At 45.0% G+C, this 20418-nt stretch overlaps 7 protein-coding genes and 1 non-coding gene across 8 annotated transcripts; 5 read left to right on the top strand and 3 right to left on the bottom strand.

The window, feature by feature from the left end:
• Nucleotides 1–237: 237 nt before the first annotated feature.
• Nucleotides 238–3249, top strand: RAT1 (ssRNA exonuclease RAT1; the record flags this gene model as incomplete). The annotated part of the gene is made up of 1 exon (XM_022610777.1): nt 238–3249. The coding sequence occupies one exon, from the start codon at nt 238–240 to the stop codon at nt 3247–3249; it is 3012 nt and encodes a 1003-aa protein (XP_022467040.1).
• A 2990-nt stretch (nt 3250–6239) lies between these two features.
• On the top strand, nt 6240–6311 carry KNAG0Ltrna2E. Its single transcript has one exon. It is a non-coding gene; the product is annotated as a tRNA-Glu (tRNA).
• Nucleotides 6312–7266: 955 nt separating this feature from the next.
• Nucleotides 7267–8676, bottom strand: SER3 (phosphoglycerate dehydrogenase SER3; the record flags this gene model as incomplete). The annotated part of the gene is made up of 1 exon (XM_022610776.1): nt 7267–8676. The coding sequence occupies one exon, from the start codon at nt 8674–8676 to the stop codon at nt 7267–7269; it is 1410 nt and encodes a 469-aa protein (XP_022467039.1).
• Nucleotides 8677–9438: 762 nt separating this feature from the next.
• AIM9 (Aim9p) lies at nt 9439–11394 on the bottom strand (the record flags this gene model as incomplete). The annotated part of the gene is made up of 1 exon (XM_022610775.1): nt 9439–11394. One exon carries the CDS (start codon nt 11392–11394, stop codon nt 9439–9441), a length of 1956 nt encoding a protein of 651 aa, XP_022467038.1.
• A 310-nt stretch (nt 11395–11704) lies between these two features.
• ICP55 (aminopeptidase) lies at nt 11705–13216 on the top strand (the record flags this gene model as incomplete). Its single annotated transcript, XM_022610774.1, has 1 exon — nt 11705–13216. The coding sequence occupies one exon, from the start codon at nt 11705–11707 to the stop codon at nt 13214–13216; it is 1512 nt and encodes a 503-aa protein (XP_022467037.1).
• Nucleotides 13217–13362: 146 nt separating this feature from the next.
• On the top strand, nt 13363–15306 carry MRX1 (Mrx1p; the record flags this gene model as incomplete). Its single annotated transcript, XM_022610772.1, has 1 exon — nt 13363–15306. One exon carries the CDS (start codon nt 13363–13365, stop codon nt 15304–15306), a length of 1944 nt encoding a protein of 647 aa, XP_022467036.1.
• Nucleotides 15307–16065: 759 nt separating this feature from the next.
• Nucleotides 16066–16743, top strand: KNAG0L01710 (uncharacterized protein; the record flags this gene model as incomplete). Its single annotated transcript, XM_022610771.1, has 1 exon — nt 16066–16743. The coding sequence occupies one exon, from the start codon at nt 16066–16068 to the stop codon at nt 16741–16743; it is 678 nt and encodes a 225-aa protein (XP_022467035.1).
• Nucleotides 16744–17941: 1198 nt separating this feature from the next.
• KNAG0L01700 (uncharacterized protein) lies at nt 17942–20377 on the bottom strand (the record flags this gene model as incomplete). The annotated part of the gene is made up of 1 exon (XM_022610770.1): nt 17942–20377. One exon carries the CDS (start codon nt 20375–20377, stop codon nt 17942–17944), a length of 2436 nt encoding a protein of 811 aa, XP_022467034.1.
• Between the last annotated feature and the right edge of the window lie 41 nt (nt 20378–20418).

Raw genomic sequence — 20418 nt, 5'->3', positions numbered from 1 at the left:
CTATCTCATTAATAATATCAGTACATGTACAGCATAACCCAACGCACACACACACACATACACTATAGTAAAACCTTTACAACGGTTACTATTAGGGTAACATTGATTCCCATCTCTTGAAAAATTTTATATAATTAATTTCTGTTCAATTTGAAAGCATCGCCAGACGATCTCGCTGTGTACATCTCTCGTTTGTTGACCTTATCACCCGTCTCTAACGCTTAGCAGAGGTACGCAATGGGTGTTCCGTCGTTTTTCAGATGGTTGTCACGGAAGTACCCAAAGATCATCTCCCCCGTGCTGGAGGAGAGGCCACAGATCGTCGATGGGGTCGAGTTGCCCATCGATTACTCGACTGAGAATGCCAATGGGGAACTCGACAATCTGTATCTCGATATGAACGGTATCGTGCATCCTTGTTCGCACCCAGAGAACAAACCGCCTCCTGAAACGGAGGACGAGATGCTGCTCGCCGTGTTCGAGTACACGCACAGAGTGCTCAATATGGCTAGGCCCAGGAAGGTTCTCGTGATGGCCGTGGACGGTGTGGCGCCAAGAGCGAAGATGAACCAGCAGCGTGCGAGAAGATTAGGTCTGGCGAAGGACGCGGAGTTGCAGAACGAGAAGAAAGAGGAGGAGTTGCGGAAAAGAGAGCATTACGGTGAAGTCATCGACGATTCCGTGAAGGCCAAAAAAACTTGGGACTCGAACGCAATTACACCGGGTACGCCCTTCATGGATAAGCTAGCACTGGCGCTTCGATATTGGACCGCGTTCAAGCTGGCCACTGACCCTGGATGGAAGAACTTGCAAGTTGTTATTAGTGATGCAACAGTTCCAGGTGAAGGTGAACACAAAATTATGAACTTTATTAGGTCACAGAGAGCGGACCCAGAATATAATCCAAATACCTCCCATTGTATCTACGGGTTGGATGCGGATTTGATTTTCTTGGGTCTTGCTACCCACGAACCACATTTCAAAATTTTGAGAGAGGATGTCTTTGCCCAAGAGTATAAGTCTTCTAAAAGAGATATAGACGCGAATAATATGACTGAGGAGGAGCGACAGATTCTTTTGAAGCGGGACGCTGAGAAGCCGTTTCTATGGTTGCATATTGGCATCTTAAGGGAATATCTCGCAGCAGAACTGTTCGTCCCCAGATTACCCTTTGCGTTTGACCTGGAGCGCGCCATCGACGATTGGGTATTCATGTGTTTCTTCTGTGGTAATGATTTCTTACCCCATTTGCCCTGTCTCGATGTGAGAGAGAACAGTATTGATATCTTGTTGGACATTTGGAAAAAAGTGCTTCCTAGCATGAAGACGTATATGACATGTGATGGTCAGTTGAATTTAGCTTCAGTGGAAGTTGTACTTAGACAGTTGGGTGCCAGAGAACCTGATATTTTCCAAACCAAATACATCCAAACGCAAAGAAACGAAGCTCGATATAGGCAAAATAACAAACGTAACGGGAAGAACGTTTCCAAGGGGCAAGATAGGCACCCTACAAAGGTCAATGAACAGCTTCAAATGTACGACACCTCAGGAAATCTCGCAAAGGGTGCATGGAACTTGACAACAAGCGACATGGTTCGGTTGAAAAAGGAAGTCATGCTGGCCAATGAAGGTGACGATCGCGCCTTAGCAGTTGTGAGGGAACAGAGCGAGAAAAATAATAAGATGATGCAAGAAATCACCGAGGAGGATATGGACAAAGTAGTCGATTTTGCTAACAAGAATAATTTCTCCGTTGCTGAAACTCTTAAGAAAAAGTTGGCCGCAAAGAAGCATCAATTGGAAGAGAAGGAAGCAGAGGAGGATGAAAAGGAGGCAAAGGTTGTGAAAAAGTTCAAGAGCGAGGACGATGATTTGAAGGCCAAAATTAAGGCAGAGGTGGAGGATGAAGTTGATAATGAGGAGAGGGGCCCCCTAGTCTCCACTCCTGAACAACCAACATCCATCATATCTAGTTCAGAACTAACGGGTGGTGTGATAGATACGGATGACACTGTGAGGTTACACGAATCCGGGTACAAGGAGAGATATTACACTGGTAAGTTCAATATTTCGAAGGATCAGATCGAGCCGCTACGGAAAGATATGGTTAAATCCTACATTGAAGGTGTTTCATGGGTACTGTTGTATTATTATCAAGGTTGTCCATCCTGGAATTGGTATTATCCATACCATTATGCCCCTTTTGCAGCAGACTTCTTTGATATCAACGATATAAAAGTCGAATTCAAGCAAGGAGAACCTTTCCTACCATACGAACAACTTATGTCCGTGTTACCAGCTGCTTCTGGCCATACTTTACCACCTATCTTCCGGCCACTGATGAGCGACGTAGACTCACCAATTATTGATTTCTACCCACAAGAGTTTAAGATTGATATGAACGGTAAAAAAATGTCGTGGCAAGGTATTGCACTTTTACCGTTTATTGACGAGAAAAGACTGTTAGAAACAGTTCGTGCTCAATATCCAAAATTGAGCGAAGAAGAAAGAGCACGGAACTGTCGTAATGAAGATATTTTACTGATCAGTAATAAGAATGCTAACTACGAAAAGTTCGTTAAGAAACTGTACAAAGATTCTAAAGAACACACTGATGTGTTATTCAGGCACTTCAAAACAGGTTTGAGCGGTATAGTCGCCACAGATGTCGAGGGTTTCACTCTTAATGGCAAATTGCCATGCCCCGTCCATGGTGGTTCATTGCCTGAACTGTCTACAAATTTGTTTTTGAAGATGCTCTATAAAATGCTTCCTTTGCCTGGTAAGAATAAGTCTCTTTTATTGAACGGCTACATTCCATCTAAACCAGTATTAACACCATACGATCTTGAGTCCGTTTTTGTGAATAAGAGTGGATATGGCAGAAACAGAAGAGGGTTTGGTGGTAGTCCACAGTACACTGAGATTCCAACTGGTCCATACGGTACAACTCAGTATAGCCCTAGAGTTGGTGGGTATAGGTCTTTTTTCTATTTTGCAAGCAATTCCAATAATAACAACAATGCTAATAAAATGGGCAATAGGTATAACGGCAACAACAATTACAACCAACAGCAAAATGGCCCACCGCATGTCAACTCAAATAATGACTACAGAAACAACAGGAGTGGCGGTTACAATCCCGAAAGAAATAACAACTATCGTGGTAATAACTATCGCCAGGGCAATAACAGGAATTTTAACAACGGGAATGCCAGTCGTTACCAGGGTAGCAATCGGCGTTGATTCAACCTATCTTATTTGTACACTAGGAAAATACTAATATGTACTCTTATAAATTTTTAGTAATCACATCATGGGCATTTTAGTAAGACGCTGCTAGAAGTTATAATACAACATTTTTATATATTAGTTTCCGCTTACCTTTTTTTATTATCCGTTTAGTGTTCTATAAGCTTCTCTTCGATATTCACGAGAGATTTCTGAATTGTTCAGCACGCAATCCTCTGAGTATTGTCGATAAACGTACATGGTGTGTATAGGTTTATAAAGAAATTTATTGTAAGAGCTCAAGTCCGTTGTGGTTAAGAAATAAGTGAAAAAACAGCCTGTTATTGATATATGTAAACCGAATACGTAGGCATACAACTTATATTGGGTGTGTTTGATTGTCAAAGTCTTCCTGATTCAGCGGTCTGGTTTTCAGGGTTGGCCTTCAAAGATACCGAAATAGATACCTTGGGAGCTTGCACTTTTTTGGGATAATGTAGCAACGGAATGCCCAGCGGTTCCCCTGTAAAGTTGGTGTTAAGATCATTCACAGTGTCAAATCTCCCCAGCTAGTAAATTAATGGTTCATTGGAAGGAAAGATCCGCAAACTATCTTTAAATAGTATTTTGTAAGAGCTAAAGCAGGTTGTGATTGAGTAAAGTGTGTAAGGACTCTGATATTGTGTATTTACGCCGTATACGTAAGATATGTAGTTATATCAGTTGTGCTTCCTTGTCTAAAACTGGTTCCCTTTTCGGGTTCTGGATTTAGAGACGGTCTTGAAAGATGTCGGTGCAGCTACCTTGGGGTTTATATATTTTCCGGATAACGGGCCATCCGCATGTCTCGAGTTCGTATACTCACATGTTGGGTTTATAATAGTTCACAGTACTGTATTAGATAGGGTAACGGGTCATGAGTCCATTCCCAAAGGAAGTTCCCGCTTTATCCTCACATATTTTTGATTATTACCCACAAGCAAGATTTTTATTTTTTTATCGTTATTAACCTACCAATTTTTATAGGCTACTCTCTGTAATAAACAATAATGCTTGAAGATTCTTTTTAATCATTTTTTTGCTAGAAGCTAAGAATGATGCTGCACTACGCATGTTTGATGTGTGGCAGGGTCCTCCAGCAGACGGTCACTGCCGAGCGCCGGAAGCTTCTCCCCCGTATACGCATTATATAGGAGAGTTACATAAACTGTCGATGAATTGTTTTCATCTTTTATATGACGATAAGCAATGTAACATTGTACGAAGCTGGATTTCCAATATCCAACATTTTTTGCTGCTTGACAGCACTTCAAGCCCCGATGTAATAGTAAACCCATCTGATAAAATTCGTTAACCTTAGTACCCTTTTTTCTTACTAGACGTTTCCTTGAATGTGTTGAATAGTGTCTTGTTTGTGTCTATTCATTGAAGGAGAGTATGTTAGATGTTTTAGTTCACTTTACTTCTGGTATATACTTAATATATAAGTATATGGTTCGATGATCTCTTCTATATTGTAACAGATAGAAGGATCAATTCATTCGAGGTAGTTAGGCATTATATATGTGAGAATTTGCTCAGAGTCAATGGTGTGGCTCTTCACTTTCTCAAGATGTTAGTTACTTCCACACTTGTGGCATCATTATTTGTCTCGTTAACAATTGTGTCTTTTATCAAGTGTGTGTCTTGTTTATGCCTATGAAGATATCTTATCATCCTTATCATAGTCATTTTCTACATCCAGCAGAATGTTCTATAACAGATTATGAGATATAAGAGCTTCTGGAAAAGAAAATACAAAGTTACAGTTAAGAGTTTAGCCTTGGTCCAACAGATGTTTCTTAAGTAGCGCACACGTCAATAATAACTAGAAAACATATACCACTATCCAAAGTTTTTCTGATATAGCACATTTGCGTATCGATAACTCACTAATGGATCTACTCAAACCATAATTAATGCTTAGCCTCTTCATGTGAGGGAATCATAACACATACAAGTATATACATACTTTTGTACTTATGTAAGAACAAATAAAATGTTTTTTACTTTTTCCGTTTTCATCTACGACATACTCAACGTCTTGGCAAATGATCTGTTTAGGGATTCATGTAAGTGCCACTATTTCAAATTTTTCTGTATTGTTTGAGGTTCGAAGGAGAGACGCAGGTTCTTCATAAAACTTTGACGTCGAAGAGAACAACAAGTCTCGAACACTTCGCTTGTTACTCTTCTGTACATTTCAGCCTAAAAGATACATATGATTAATTTATATATTTTAATACTTCATTGTTATTATTTACCACTAGATTGAACATTAGGAAACCCCTCTTGAACGACTATCGATTATTACTCAAAGACCAAGGCTTTGGACTTAATCGAACTATAGTAACGCCGATCACACTAAGATCTATAAAGAACTATCGCGATCCAATCTGTAAGATATTGTATTCTTACCTATGAATTACTTATCTATCAAGTGTTGTTCCTTTTATTTCTAATCTAGAATATAACTTCTTCCCAACTCCATTTCAAAATCTGGCAAGTTCTTGCCCATTCATACTTTTTATTTCTGGATGGCTCGTAGGATTCTCCAGAAGGTTCTTTCTCTTTCCTGATCTCCTCGCTTTCACTTTTGTGTTACTACTGTGTCCTTATTCTTTTGTTTCCTATTGGTCTCTATCATTTTGGTGACTAATATCTTATTGAGGTGCAGTGACCTTTTGGGCGCTTATGTTTGTCTAGAGGCGCACAGCCACGGTAACCTGATTCGAAAGGTGTAGCAACCTTCGACGTGCTAATCTTTATCTCGAGGCGCACAGCCACGGTAAACTTATTAAGGTAAGGTTTTTTTCTCCTAGTCTGCCTTTGGTTGAGCTCTCTAGTTAATTTTTACAATGCTTTGTGACCCCATATCCTGCGTCCAGGACATAGGATCGCATTTCCAAACAACGTGTGTACTATTTCTGAATATGAGGTATTACAAAATTAAAATATTTCAACAATCCGATGTAGTGTAACGGCTATCACATCACGTTCTCACCGTGGAGACCCGGGTTCGACTCCCGGCTTCGGAATCAACATTAAACGTTTGTAACGTCTGGAAAGGTGTTACAAGTTACCTTTTTCCATTCGCTCTCTTCTCTCTCAGAGATCTGGGGGCTAACATCTTTTTTAATACCAGCAACCTTAACACAACCACAAGAGTGGAAAAAAGACAAGACGGGACTTTTGATCAAAAAAATAAAACTGCGAATTGTTTTGCGTTGTGTTTTATGTGATGGATCCTCGCTTAAAGAAAATATATAGAAAGCTCAGGATATAGCTTGTAAAATCTCATATGAGGCTAACTAATACTTTACAAATGTAAGAGCAAAAATCCGTAAACAATTTAAAGTGTACTAATTGATTTCGAGACAATACCGTTTGATACGATCCGTTTCGTTATAGTTTAATTATCTACCAAGTTATATGCACTTTAGCCCTAATTGAACTATATCGAGACAGGCACAATCAAATGGTATTAGCTCAAGATTGATCAATTCAATATTTTTAACTTCATTTATAATAGCGATAAAATAATTAGGACTAGTTGCGCGTACCCTGGGAACGGGACAGAAGATGTTTGTGTTGATGTATTAGAAGCCTTTATATCCTTCTGATACTTATCCTGAGGGTGTACTCGGTGTCCATGTTTGCGCATTTTTCTCGCCGAACATTTCTCACATTGGAAGGTTGTTATACCAATTCAATTGAGGTTCGTAGATTTGATGTTTGGGATACACATATATTTTACCTACATGTTCAATTTCAGCAGTTTCTTCACCAACTGGTTAGATCCTTGTTGTAATCACAAATTGATTCCCTGAGACCCCCCCATGGTATAGCTGGTTACTCTCGTAGAAAATATCATTACAGAAATATGTCTATCTCACTTACGTACGTTCCAAAATATCCCATCAAAAGAAAACTTTATCGTTTATAACTTCCACATTACGGGTGATGTGACCTTCTTTATAGCAGACACTGGGATCAGTACAGCAGTCTAATAGAGATCTTAGCGTCCGTTTTGTTCAAATCTTCGTATATTTCCTTGATATCGCTTTGGTTGACGGAGGAGATGTCTGCCATCAAGTAAGCGATTTCCCCCCTCGAGTCAGAATATTGTTTTTCGATGTTGTGGTTGGACAAGATGTTGTTGACGACTTTCAAGACACCTGGGACGTTCTTGTGGATGTACAGGACACGCACAGTGTTTTCTTGGTCGTAGTCCAATGCCTTTAAACTGACTTCTGGGAAGTTGACAGCGCCGACCGTGTTACCCTCGTTAATGTACTTACTCAAAGCGTCGGAGACTTCGATCCCGATGGAGCTCTGTGCCTCCTCGGTGGACCCACCGATGTGTGGGGTCAGGATAACGTTTGTCAAGGAGACGAGGTCGTTGGTCCAGCTGTTCAACTCGTTGCTGAAGGACCCTGCGCCGTTTTTGGCTGGCTCGTTTGGATACACGTCCAAGGCGGCACCTGCGATCTTCTTAGCCTTCATGGCCGCGACAAGGGACGCAATGTCGACAACGGTACCTCTGGAGGCGTTAATGATGTAGGCACCGTCCTTCATGGACGCGAACTGTGGTGCTGAGATCATGTTTTTCGTCTCTGGAGTCTCTGGGACATGCAAGGAGACGAAGTCGGCCTTGTTGAGCAGTTCGTTCAACGTGGGGACCTGTTTTGCGGTCCCCAGGGCCATAATGGTGACGATATCGTAGTAGATAACGTGCAGCCCCATGGACTCCGCCAGGACGGACAATTGGGACCCGATGTGACCGTACCCTATGATCCCCAGCGTCTTGCCCCTTACTTCCCAGCATTTAGCGGAGACTTTGTTCCAAGTACCCGTGTGCAATTCAATGGATCTGTCGCCCAGTTGTCTTGCGAGACTGATAATTTCCGCGATGACCAATTCAGCGACGGATCTCGAGTTAGAGAATGGGGAGTTGAACACTGCGATCCCCCTGGAGGCAGCGTACTCTAAATCGACCTGGTTAGTCCCAATACAGAAGCACCCAATGACCTCCAAGTTCTTTGCATGTTTCAGGACGTTTGCTGTAAGTTTCGTCTTCGATCTGATCCCAATTGCATGAACGTCCTTGATTTTTTCTATCAGTTCCTCCTCTGGCAGGGCACCCTTGTGGAAGTCCACTTGGTAACCTTGATCCTTGAACGTAGCGATTGCAGTCTTGTTAACGTTCTCTAGGAGTAAAATCTTGATATCCCCAGTAGAGAAAGGTTTTAGGACCTTCTGCTGCTTTGAGACACTGAGTCTTCTTGGCAGAGTGTTCATGAACGACTGCGTTGGTGAAGTCGAGACTGCACCGGGGGAGGACCCCAGGTTAACACCGTGCTGGAACGCACCTTGCAGATTGTCAATATTTTGGTAACTCATACTTGTGTGTGGTGAGCGATTGGACGTGTCTACTTAGTTCTGCCGAGATACGAACAAGAAGAAGTGGTATCTGGGTACTGCTGGATCAGAAACCACACACCTATATATATATATATATATTCAAGCTCTACTGTCTCCTCTCAACAGACGGGCTATTACTCACACATTGGTGGCCCAACTGACGCCCGCTGTGACTCTGGCCCGCACGCAGAACGCACAGCACAGTGCACGCAAACACGACGCCACAGCACAGCACAGCACCATACAACGCTGTGCAACGCAGAAAAACGGTGGCAGCGAACGGGAAAAAGAGGAGAACCCGCACCGCCAGAAAACGGTGGAAATTGTACTGCGAGCCGGCCAGAGTCAAACGGCAGCCGAACCCTCCCCGTCTGTGGGAGACGAGTTAGGGCTTGCTGGGGGGGGAGACAGGACGAGACGAATACTCATAGTTAACAGGCCCCACAGCATGCAGCGAACTACGTCTGCAAAAAAGGGGACAAGCAGCGCGAGACGGGCCTAGTGTTTCTGCTCCGGCTGTTCCTCGCTTTATCTGTGGGGGGAGAGCAGTGGTGTATGTGTGCGGAGATGTATCTCCGGCGGCAGGGCGTGCAGCGGGAGATACATCTCCGGGGAGGCTGAGACACCCGCACACCGCGGCGAGAGCTGTTAAGTATGTGGGTGCACCGTTTGTATGTTTCTCTCTCTGACATCCTATACATGTTATATACATGTTATATATACACGCGTGGGTGTGAAGTGCTATGTACTTGTGCATGCGGAGTTCTCGGAGTGCTCGGAGTGCTCGGAGTCCGTTGGCCCCCCCGCGGCCGTCTTGATCTTGTAATTGCCGTGCTCGTCTTTGATGACGAGTCCGCCGCGTACCAAGCTTTCGAACATGTCTTGTGGGATCCAGCCTTGCGTCGCCGCGAACGGCGAAGAGATCAGTCTCTGGTGCAGTGCGTTGATATCCTTCGCGTGCTTGGCGGTTTGCTCCTCGGTGTACTCCAGTGGGTAACTCTCCTTGGGGACAAGACCGTTCTTGTATAGGTCCCCCCACACTTGTTTCAATTGGAGTAAGTTCTCGTCGACGATCAAGTACCCGTCATCTGTCTTCCTCTCTAGAGCAGCCACGTACGCGCTTCTCAGAAGTTTGATAGGTGGGGCCATCGAGATGATCAGGTCTGGGTGTCTCTCGTTCAAAGCGTTCTCCCACAGGTACTGGTTCCGCGTCCTCTTGTAGATGAACTGGCATTGAGCCTTTTCGTTATCGTTCATCTGGTCGAAATCAGGGATCTCTTTCTTGATATCGTAGATCTTGGGGCCCTCGTACTCGATAAACTTGGGCGAGTTCTGTAAGATAAATGGCTTCACACAACTCCCCTCAAAATCTAGAAGGTACAGTTTGGAACTCTTCTTGTCCACTATGACATTCAGGGGATCCAGATCGGGCAAGTACAATCTTGGGTTCATCATCTCTTGGAGGTTAGGGATCTTTGACGAAGCTATCGCCTTGTCACTAGAGTCGAAAAGACATGGTGCAATCTTGCTCAGATTCTCGAAAGTCGAGACTTGCTCCCTCAGAACACCTTTCTTGTCTGCCTCGGAGGATGAACCAGCATCGATAAGACTCAGTCTTCCTCTCGCGTTCGCAGCCTCTATGCCACCAAGATTCTTCACAATCGCAGTGACATCTGCACCATCCCAGGGCCCCAAAAATTGTCCTGGGGAAACATCCTTGTTAGCACGCAGACCCAACTTATGTTTCCAGAAACTTCTCTCCGTGATAGGGCCAATGCACCATCTCCCGTCAATCACGTCCATTCTCTTATCCTCAGGAACATCGTCTTTGAAATAAATAGACCCAGTGGCACCGAACTCACCGGAAATGACCTTTGAATGCAAATCGGCCATCTGGTTGACCACTTTCTGCAATGCCGCTGGCGGTTTCCCCTCGGACGCATCGTCTGCCAAGGGATCCCACGACTTCATCAGTAGATCACCTTCAATGAACTCCTGCAGCATGAAGGGCACACCCAGAGGGTTCTTATTGTCGGAACCGTAGACGTAAATCTTGGGAACACTGACGCCCAAGTTGTTCTGCAGGTAATCCTGCGTGGCCACCTCACTCTTCAACCTCGTAGAAATGGTTTCAATAGGGTCAATCGCGTAGGGGATCCGCAGAATAAGTGGGGTAGACTCCACATTGGTGCTCAATTTGTACACACGGTGATGCTTACCCTCGTGGATGCTTGAGATTGTCTTGATGACCACCTGCCTCTCATTAGCGTTCAACACGTCCAAGTTGGGGATGATCGTGTTATGTGGCAAACTGACAGTACCGTTCCCCTCGTTTCTCACAGGAGCAGGTATGGCACTGGAGTCAGCCCCTGAGTCTACAGAGGCACTGTTCTTAGAAAGCGTGTACATCTCATTCAGCACAGCGTTGAGCCCCTCAATGGAAAACCTAGTTGTTCTCTTCCGCTTTTCCGCAGCATCGTTCTTCAACCAAGTACCCCATGTATACTGGAAGATGGTATCCCGGTTCTTATCATTGTCACTGTTCAGTTTCGTGAACTTCTTCTCCGGTTCACTCGAGATAAACCGTTTGTTCTGTACATTGCAACAGATGGAGGCAGTCTGCTTGCCAGCAAGTGCCACAAGGGGACGCCTCAAAAGAGTGCCACAACGTCTACCAACACCACGTAGAGATAACATTGTACTTGTGGCGAGTAGTCTCCCTTTCTTCGTCCTGTCCTCCTCAAGAAGAGGAAGACTCATCCTCTGTCTCAAAACCAATTTAATTGGCAACAGGTTGGAAAAGTACATAAATTATTCACTGAAGCAGAGTTTGACGAATACAACAGACAGACGGTTCTAGCGAAAACGATACATTGCAACAAGAATTTCCCCACAAGACTGTGCTGATTGCAAATATTAGCCCGTGTTATCTTTCTGTGAATATAGCGTTTGCTGCTAAGTACATGCATAATAGTCCCGTACAGGTGACTAAAAACAGAGAAAGAGCATGTTATCGAGAAGGCTATTGCCATTAGTGTATCGGAGCAGTGCCACTGCTACCGTCGGGAGACTGTTGCATACTGGGACCGTTACATTACAGAACAACTCGAGGATATTTTTCAACAGAGAGAGACTACTGCACGAAGCTGGGCAACCAATCCATGAGACAAGACCAAACTTGATTAAAAGTGGGGACCTCACTCTTGGGATAACCGCGATAGAGTACCACACACGCCGTGCCCAATTGATAAGTCAAGTACCAAAAGGTTCATGCATTATTATCCCGAGTGGCACGGTTAAATTTGCGTCAGGGGCAGTGTTCTACCCGTTCCAGCAGGATAACGACTTCTACTACTTGTCAGGTTGGAATGAGCCAAATTCATTGATTGTCCTGGAGAAGACTAGCGATTCTGAGTTTCAATTCACGATGTTTGTTCCGCCAAAGGACAATTTTGCAGAGAAATGGGAAGGGTTTAGAACCGGTGTAGATGGCGCCATGGAAATCTTCAATGTGGATAAAGCATTCAGTATCAACTCAGTGGACCATATGCTTCCAAAGATTCTGAAGAGATGCTCCAATATTTGGTTCGATGAACAGAATCCAAATTTGAATGCCAAGGTAAAGAAACTTATTGATGCCAATTGTAACCCTCTGAAAGTAGTCAAAAACCACAAACGGCTGCTGGCACAGCTGAGAAAGATTAAGTCGCCCGCGGAGTTGAATGTTATGAGAAGGGCTGGCCAGATTTCGGGAAGGTCGTACAACCAGGCATTTGCTAAGAGATTCCGTAACGAACGGTCTCTGGCCTCCTTCCTGGAATACAAGTTTATCAGTGGTGGGTGCGACAAGAACGCTTACATCCCTGTTGTTGCCACGGGGTCCAACGCATTGTGTATCCATTACACTAGAAACGACGACATAATGTACGAGGACGAAATGGTGCTTGTGGACGCAGCAGGGTCCCTTGGCGGTTACCGTTCCGATATATCTAGAACGTGGCCCGTTAGCGGGACATTTACACAGCCACAGCGAGACATGTACCAGGCGGTTTTGAATGTACAGAGAAGATGCATCGAACTGTGCAAGGAGTCGAACGGACTGTCTTTAAATGACATACACGAGAAAAGTATTGAGTACATGAAACAAGAGATCAGGAATCTGGGTATGTCCAACGCCAGCAATTGGGACGTTGAAAGGTTGTATCCACATTACATTGGTCACAATTTGGGACTGGATGTCCACGATGTCCCAGAGGTATCCCGGAGAGAACTGCTGAAGCAGGGCCAAGTAATCACCATTGAACCGGGACTGTACATCCCTGATGACGCAAGTTTTCCAGCTCATTTCAGAAACCTCGGTATAAGGATAGAAGATGATATCGCCGTGGGCAAAGAAACATACACCAACTTGACCGTAGAGGCTGTCAAGGAAATCGACGATCTGGAAAACATTATGTCCAACGGCAAAACGCTGACACCATTCGAGGACGACGTCGTGTCTCCCCTGGCTCTTGAATGAGTGTATTGCTGTACATTGTACTTGTACATATAAAACATGAAATATATTTATTTTGAAGATGTCTTTTCATTGAAGACAACGGCGAAGGACACAGATTCAACAACAGCTGGCCACGGTGTGTTGGGCTAGCGGTTCACATCTGGGTTATGTCAGAATCTGTGCGAATACGCCAGTTTGCGTACACAGTCCGTTTCTTATCTACCTCTCGACTGCTTCTCGGTTCACAGTTGAAGTTGAAATTGGACAAACTAAACCGATACAATCTGATTATTAACAAGACTCCTAAAGAGTTGAAACGGGTGGAGGAAAAGAAGAGAATCAAGCTGAAAAAGTTACAGAAGAAAGCCTACCCCAAGTACAAGGCTGAACAAGTGCTAAGAAATTTGCGAGAAACTGAGTTCAGCGAGCAAGATACGGGTAAAATTGAGTTTGGACCGACGACCAACAAAGACCTTAAATATTTATCACAAACCAGCGATAAGCGACTACTCTATGCCATTCTCGGTATCACTGGGGAACAACTGAGAGACTCAAAGCTAGTATACAATGACGTGAAAAAGTTTCTTCAACGGGACCAGATAGAAAAGGCCCTTTTTTTAACCAAGTTAGCTAAGGGGAAAGGTCTAGCTGCTATGAACCTGATCATGGAGCACTACTTGAAAAAAATGCATTCACCAAACTCAGCTTTGGAGCTGTACAATTGGAGGAAAAAGTCTAAAGTCCCTGTCAACGAGTACACACATACCATCTTATTTGACGGCATCGCCAAGCAGCCTGATCTTGTTTCTGCAAAAGTAGGTTTCAAAGTAAGCAAAATTGCCGAAAGGTTGATGGAAACAGGTTGCTTAAACCAGATCGAATTCAATGCCGCCTTGGGTGCCTTGTCGAATTGTGAAGATCCCAGTTTTGCACTAAAGCTGTTCAATTCAGCTCAGGGCAACCCTGAAGCAAAGCATTTAAGGAACAGTGCAATCACTTTCATGTGGTTGGCGCGGTGCTGTAATCAAATTAAGGATGACACACTGTTTGCTGATGTTGTAAAAAACATTGTACTGTCAGTTCCCAGACGATGTTGTGACGAGAGACTAATGATTGAAATTTGCAAAATATATTTGTCTCGAACCCAAAATAAGAACATACAACTTGAAGGTCTTGTTGGCTTTCACAAATATTTCGATATCCCAGCTGAGGTGACAGCACCCAATTTACCTACAGAGACCACTCTTCCCGGATTATCACACTGGGGACTCTCAACCAAATTCTCCACTACCAGCCAAGTGCTAGACATATATTTGAATGCTTGTTTTGATTTAGGGCTTTTGAAGCGCGGGATTAAGCTTGCGAATTATTTCATTCAGAAAAAGCCGGCAATAGTTGATATGAATATCTTCCACACCTACTTGAGATTCATAATAAGTGAACATCCAACCAACTGCATTAACGAGTGTCTTGAAGTTTACCAAAAAATGGACACCATGGGAAAGCGGTTCAGTTCAAAGCATACATTAGTTCTGCTGTATGAAGCATTTAAAAAACAGTCCAATAAACATAGTGTAAACAAAGATTCGGTAAAGGTGGATACCGTTATAACACAACTTATTGAATTTATTGAGTCAAAAGAAGCGATCATGATTTCAGATAAAGATACAAAAATAAAAGTTTATCCCAGAAAGACATGGAAATTTGTGTTCCATATTTTTAATAATCTCAATACTTGTGGTAAAGTGGGCATTGAGAAGGAAGAACTGCTACTTAAAAAGTTCATAGAATCGTTGAAATCCGGCCAGTTCGATATTGCAAATATACCGAAAGCGGAATATCCAACTGAAAAATATATCGAATTAGAAACTGTAAGATTAATCGGGGATATCATGGATAAGTTGGAACTGAGTGATATCAAGTTAAAGCTTGATGAGAAGCTGAAAGCTTCAGAACGAAAAGCGTTTCTACGCAGAAGACATCTTTTGCAGTTAAAATCTGCTCTGCTCAAACATATCTCCATATTTGAAGTAGCAAACACAGAATCAACGAAAATCCCTGCGATAGAATTGGACATGAAGCATGCTGCCGACATTGCGATTCAAGATTAGGAATTCATGTAAATACACATACTTTCTTTACATAGACAACGAATGTAAATAATATCATAGCATCACGGAATCTATAGTGTCCGTTGAGCGGGAAGACTATATTAAGACTATTATAATGGTAATAGTTCTCTGGTTCTCCTGTATATGAGTAGTACATAGTTGTATACAAGAGAGTGGCGTAAAAAGAAGAGGGTCGGGTGGAAACCCGGACACAGAAGTGGCCCAGAGGTCACTATGTACAGCGGGGATACCCTACTTACGATTAGTTGTCACGACAGGAACATTTTTTTACAAAAAAGGGAGTTCACAACACTTCACGTTTTAAATCTCAACATCTTTGTCCTTTACTCTTTCTTCCATTCTTTAGCTCCAACTCCCACAAATTTGATTCTCGGCTTATAGTCGTCCTGTTTCGGCGAGTCAAGTGCACTTTTTGCGTCTGATATAACACTTATTTGTCCTTTCTAGAAAGGTTTCAATTTCATTAATCTTAGTTTCAACACAGGGGGAAAAATTGCACAGCACAAGAATTCCAGAAAATTTGAAACTTCTGTTGAAGCAAGAACCAAGGAGTTATCCAACGCTAAAACAGCTATCTAGACTAATTCCTACGAATTGCAAAATGCTGAGAAAAAAGTAGTGAAAGCTGAACAAGCGATCACAAACCAGGCTAATGAACTAAAATCTGAAAGAGAAAAAGTAACGGACACTGCCACCGAAGTATTGAGAAAGAAAAATACTATCCAGGATCAGAGCAAAATGCTCAACGATATTCGGGCGGAATCGCTACAAGAAAAACGCAATTTTGAAACAGCACAAGCGCGTTACAGAGATGACCCCAACATGATGGGTGAGAGCATCTTCAAACAGCTCAAACATGAGACCCAGAATAGTTTGGGACCGCAAAGCGGAGAATTCTGTACTACCTCAATTGAGATCCGGAAGAATCTTACTGACACTGTTTTCTACCCAGACGATCCGAAGTTGGGAAATTGTACGAACAAAATTGTTCATTATTCCATTGTAGTCACTGATGACATGAGGATCTTTTTTTCATCTGCTGAAGGTTTGGATCAAAAATTGAGATGCATACAAGGAATGTTGTTGGCGAAACGTGTGAGATTCAAGGATTGGGGAGGTTTCTCGTCTGCATGCTGTATGGGAGACGCATCTCGAGTGTGTTTCTGCTCGAAAGGTAGGCTGCTATCGTTGAGCGAGGCGATCTACAAAATCTTTCGTTTTGTCCGATTTGATCATATCAAGTCGAACACAATGAGACAATTGTGCCGCATGAGGCCAAAGAATGGCGGTAACATTGTCGATTACACGGAAGAGGTCATTAATATCAGCTTGAACATCCGGGGAAAATCAACCTTTACCCAAATAAGGATGACAAGACAATCGTGGCAGAAGAACTACCAAATGCCAGACCATTGAGGGAACGTTACGTCCAGATTATGGATGATTTGATGTTATTCGTTGTCGATAAAATCCCTTTAGACGCTAAATCTGGAAAAATGACTCAAAAGTCAAATTTTTTTTTGGAGAATTTTTTGGCGATCGAAAACAGGCGTAATATAAAAAAGGGTTTCCCAACAGCATTTCTGTAGCAGATGCCCATGCAGCAAATGCTACCGTGCTACGACAAACAGAAACTTGTAACCTGGTTATTGTTTCGAATGCGCATGCCCTCAATGTAAACAAAAGAAAACAAGATATCAGAAGGATTCCCGGTTTAAGAACAATAGAACACAGCAAATGAAGGTCAACGAGTTAAGTATTTACGGAAACGAAGAACCCAAAACAAATGAACTGAAATCGGACAGTGAACCCTCTGAAGAAGAATCTGGTTACTCACTTCGCGATGAAGAGCACGAACAAAGGACTCAATGAATTCCGGGAGCGGAATATGACCGGGAAATGTTTCCAGAACAGGAAGCAGAATTCTACAATACACAAACCAAATAACATAAAGTCAGAGCACTTTTAGATACTGGAGTAGATAGTAATTTTACCTACACGGGAATGTGGAAAGACAAAACAGAAATTACTATAGGAGAGATTCATATTCAACTCAAGAAAAGACAATCATGTCGACCCATCACTATTTTTGCTGCCGTTGGGAAGTCACGTGTTGTAGATAGACATGTGGTCTGTTTTTCCTGAAACGAGACTCCTCATCGCTTTCCTAATGGTTTCCTCTTTTGCTCTTACATTGAGAGCATGGACATTCAAAAAATAATCTGGTTTCAATGTCTTGTTTGTCCTTACACGTTAACATCTGTTACATGGGCATCTGCTACAAAAGTACTGCTGTCGCGAATTCTACAGAGGAAAGATTTGATTTGTGTCCCACTTTTCCAAATTTTGCGTCTAAAGCGATTTCCTCTGCAACGTACAACATTAAATCCGCCATGTTTTGGACATAATATTCGTTCAACAGTGGCCGTGTCGTGGAACAACTTCCCGACGTAGTTGTCGAGGTTCGAGAATAGAGCCGGAGATGTTACCACCGCCTGTTTCTTTAACAATACGGCCACGTTCACTTTCTCGCTCATCAAGAAGGCAAAAAACAGCCTGAAACTGGTTAGTGTGTAGCACTCCGCCCCTTCTTTGAATACAACATTCCCGAACCTCAGTTTGCACTTTTGTACAAACACCAGTAACCACCGCAGGAGCAGGCCCTGTTTTGCAACATTTCCAGAACGAAGTCGTACGACCCGCGCTGCTCGAGTAACCCAGCGAACTCCTCGAACTTTTTATCCTGCGCCACGTACAGCACCAGTAGAATCTCCGCGGACAGCGTCAATAGCTCCCTCTTCAGTGGGTGACAGGGATCGGACTCGTGACGCAGGTCCCAGCACTCGCGGCACAGACGAGTCGACGGGTTGAACCGCCAACTCAGCACTGCTACGACGTTTAGGCCCAGTAACACGCCCTGCACCGCATGTTTGTATCCCGCACCAAGGACATGGTGTAGAAAGCCCCGACCCTGGAGCTTCTCTTCCAGCGGTCCGACCGTCGCGGGGTCCGTCTCTCCGCCGCTCTCTGACGCAGACACATCGGGAGTGCCTTCGGCGTCCATCCTGGCGCGGATCTCTCTGGTCCACTCATCGTCTGTGCCCTCGCCACAGCACCGCGCGTGAGAAGTGCCCTCCAGGCCGTAGTACCGGGCGATCTGTTCTGTGATGCACTCCCGGAAATTCAGTAGAGGGAAGTTCCTCCCGCGCGAGGTAGTTTCGAGAGGCACACCGCCAGTGCCGCTGTACAGCACCCGGATGTACCCGTGCCCGCGGATCCGCCCAACCATCTGCAGATAGTCCACAGCGTTCATCCGGAAATCGACGAGCCACACGAACCGCACTGACGGGCAGTCCAGCCCGTTCGATATCAGCTTTGTTCCGAGGATCACGCTCTGTAAAGAGGGGCCGTCCTCAAACATCCCAAATACCGTACGCCTGTGCTCCCCGCTTTCGGACGCTGACACCTGGACCACCCTCTCGTTTGAACGGAACCCCTGGTACGCCTTTGCCATCGTCTTCTTGTTTCCAAAGAAGAAGACGGCCTTGCCCTCTGCGACACCGGTCAGGAACGCATGGATCAACCGCCGAACATCGTCCACTATCATGCTCCGCTTGCGCCAGATGCAATCGACTCTCATCTGTATGTTCGGCACCTCCTTCACGGCGTTCATGAAGTACCGCTGACTGATTATGTAGTTGGGCAGCCTGCGGTCCTCTGCAATCGTCTGGAACAGACCGGCGTCCATTGTCGCGGACAGAAACAAGACCTTTTCCCAGTTCTCCCACCCAAGCGCCCGCACCTCGTTAAGCTGAGGGCGGTATGTCGAGTCGAAAAAGAGCGTGTGTGCCTCGTCAAACACCAAATAGCCTAGTTTCTTGGCACTTCCCGCGACGCTGTCCCAGTTTCGAAACAATGCAACCAGCTGTGGCTCCGCGAACGTTTCCCAGCACCCGACAAAGACGTCTGTGTCGCGGATATACTGGAGCGGTGCTGGTCTCAGCAGCTCTGTGGCCAGCGCCACCCGCAACCCGGTCTGTGCCACTTTCTTGGCTGTCGCGCGCTTCAGCGCCTCGTATGGAACACCTATAAAATGTAGATACTGGTTGGGTCTTTCCGCCGCCCGAAACATCATGAGCAGCAAAAAGGTCAGGGACTTTCCAAACGCAGTTGCAGCCTGCAGTCCCAGAGCGCGGTAGCGCGAAAACAGCACTTTTGTGGTGAACAGCAGCTGGTCGCGGTTGCGGAAGTCGAAGTCGGGGCAGTTCAGCAACCGCTTCCCCGCAGCAAACAGCTCCTCAACGCCGCAGACAGGGCCGGGCTGGTGTTCAATTCTGCGCCGCTTGGCCCGGGTGATGAAGTGGCTGCGGTACCGCTGTAGGCGTTCGGGGTCGACCGCGGCCATGAACCGCGCGCTCAGGTTGCGGACCTCGACAAATATGTCCTCCTGGGCGCCCGAGTTCACGTCCGAGTCGCGGTTGAACCCGTAGATGTTCAGGTGGGTAAGGACATTGTGGCCGAACCCCTTGGCGATCAGCTCCGTCTTGCTGACCTCGTGCACTGCGTTCTTCCACAGCGAGGCCAGCGCCTGTCGCATCAGCCGGATGGTCATGCCGTGCCGTGTCCCCTTCCGCGGGTGCCGCATTAGCTCGGTGTTGAACTGGTTGAGGCCCAGCAGTCTGTGGTGCTCGATGTCCACCCACAGAAACTCCTTCAGGACCGCCGCCCCAACCGTGGCAGCACGGCTGGACGCTGCCAGCAGTTGGATCCTCTCTGTCAGCCGCCTGGCATGGTTGGACACTGGGACGTTTTCGTCTTCGGAGTTGTCCACGCTGACCTCTAACACGTCCTGCTCATACACGGTGTCCTCTGCGTGCCTCAGGTACATGTCGCCTTTGAACTGCGCCAGCTCGTCTTTGAGCAGTTCAATGGTGAACGGCCGCAGGATGAGTATAAACCACAGGAGCTTTGCGGATGCTGCGGCGTCCAGGAAGGACAACCGGTGGCCGTACTGTTTGTTCTTGTTGTACGTTGTCAGAAAGTAGAGCATGCGCCCGCCGCCGTCCGCGTAGACGTTTCTTTCCGGGCCCG

Source organism: Huiozyma naganishii, chromosome 12 (assembly GCF_000348985.1).
Source record: "Huiozyma naganishii CBS 8797 chromosome 12, complete genome".
Classification (NCBI taxonomy): domain Eukaryota; kingdom Fungi; phylum Ascomycota; class Saccharomycetes; order Saccharomycetales; family Saccharomycetaceae; genus Huiozyma; species Huiozyma naganishii.
The sequence above is the reverse complement of the archived record's forward strand: the minus strand, read 5'-3'. Positions and strand labels throughout refer to the sequence as shown.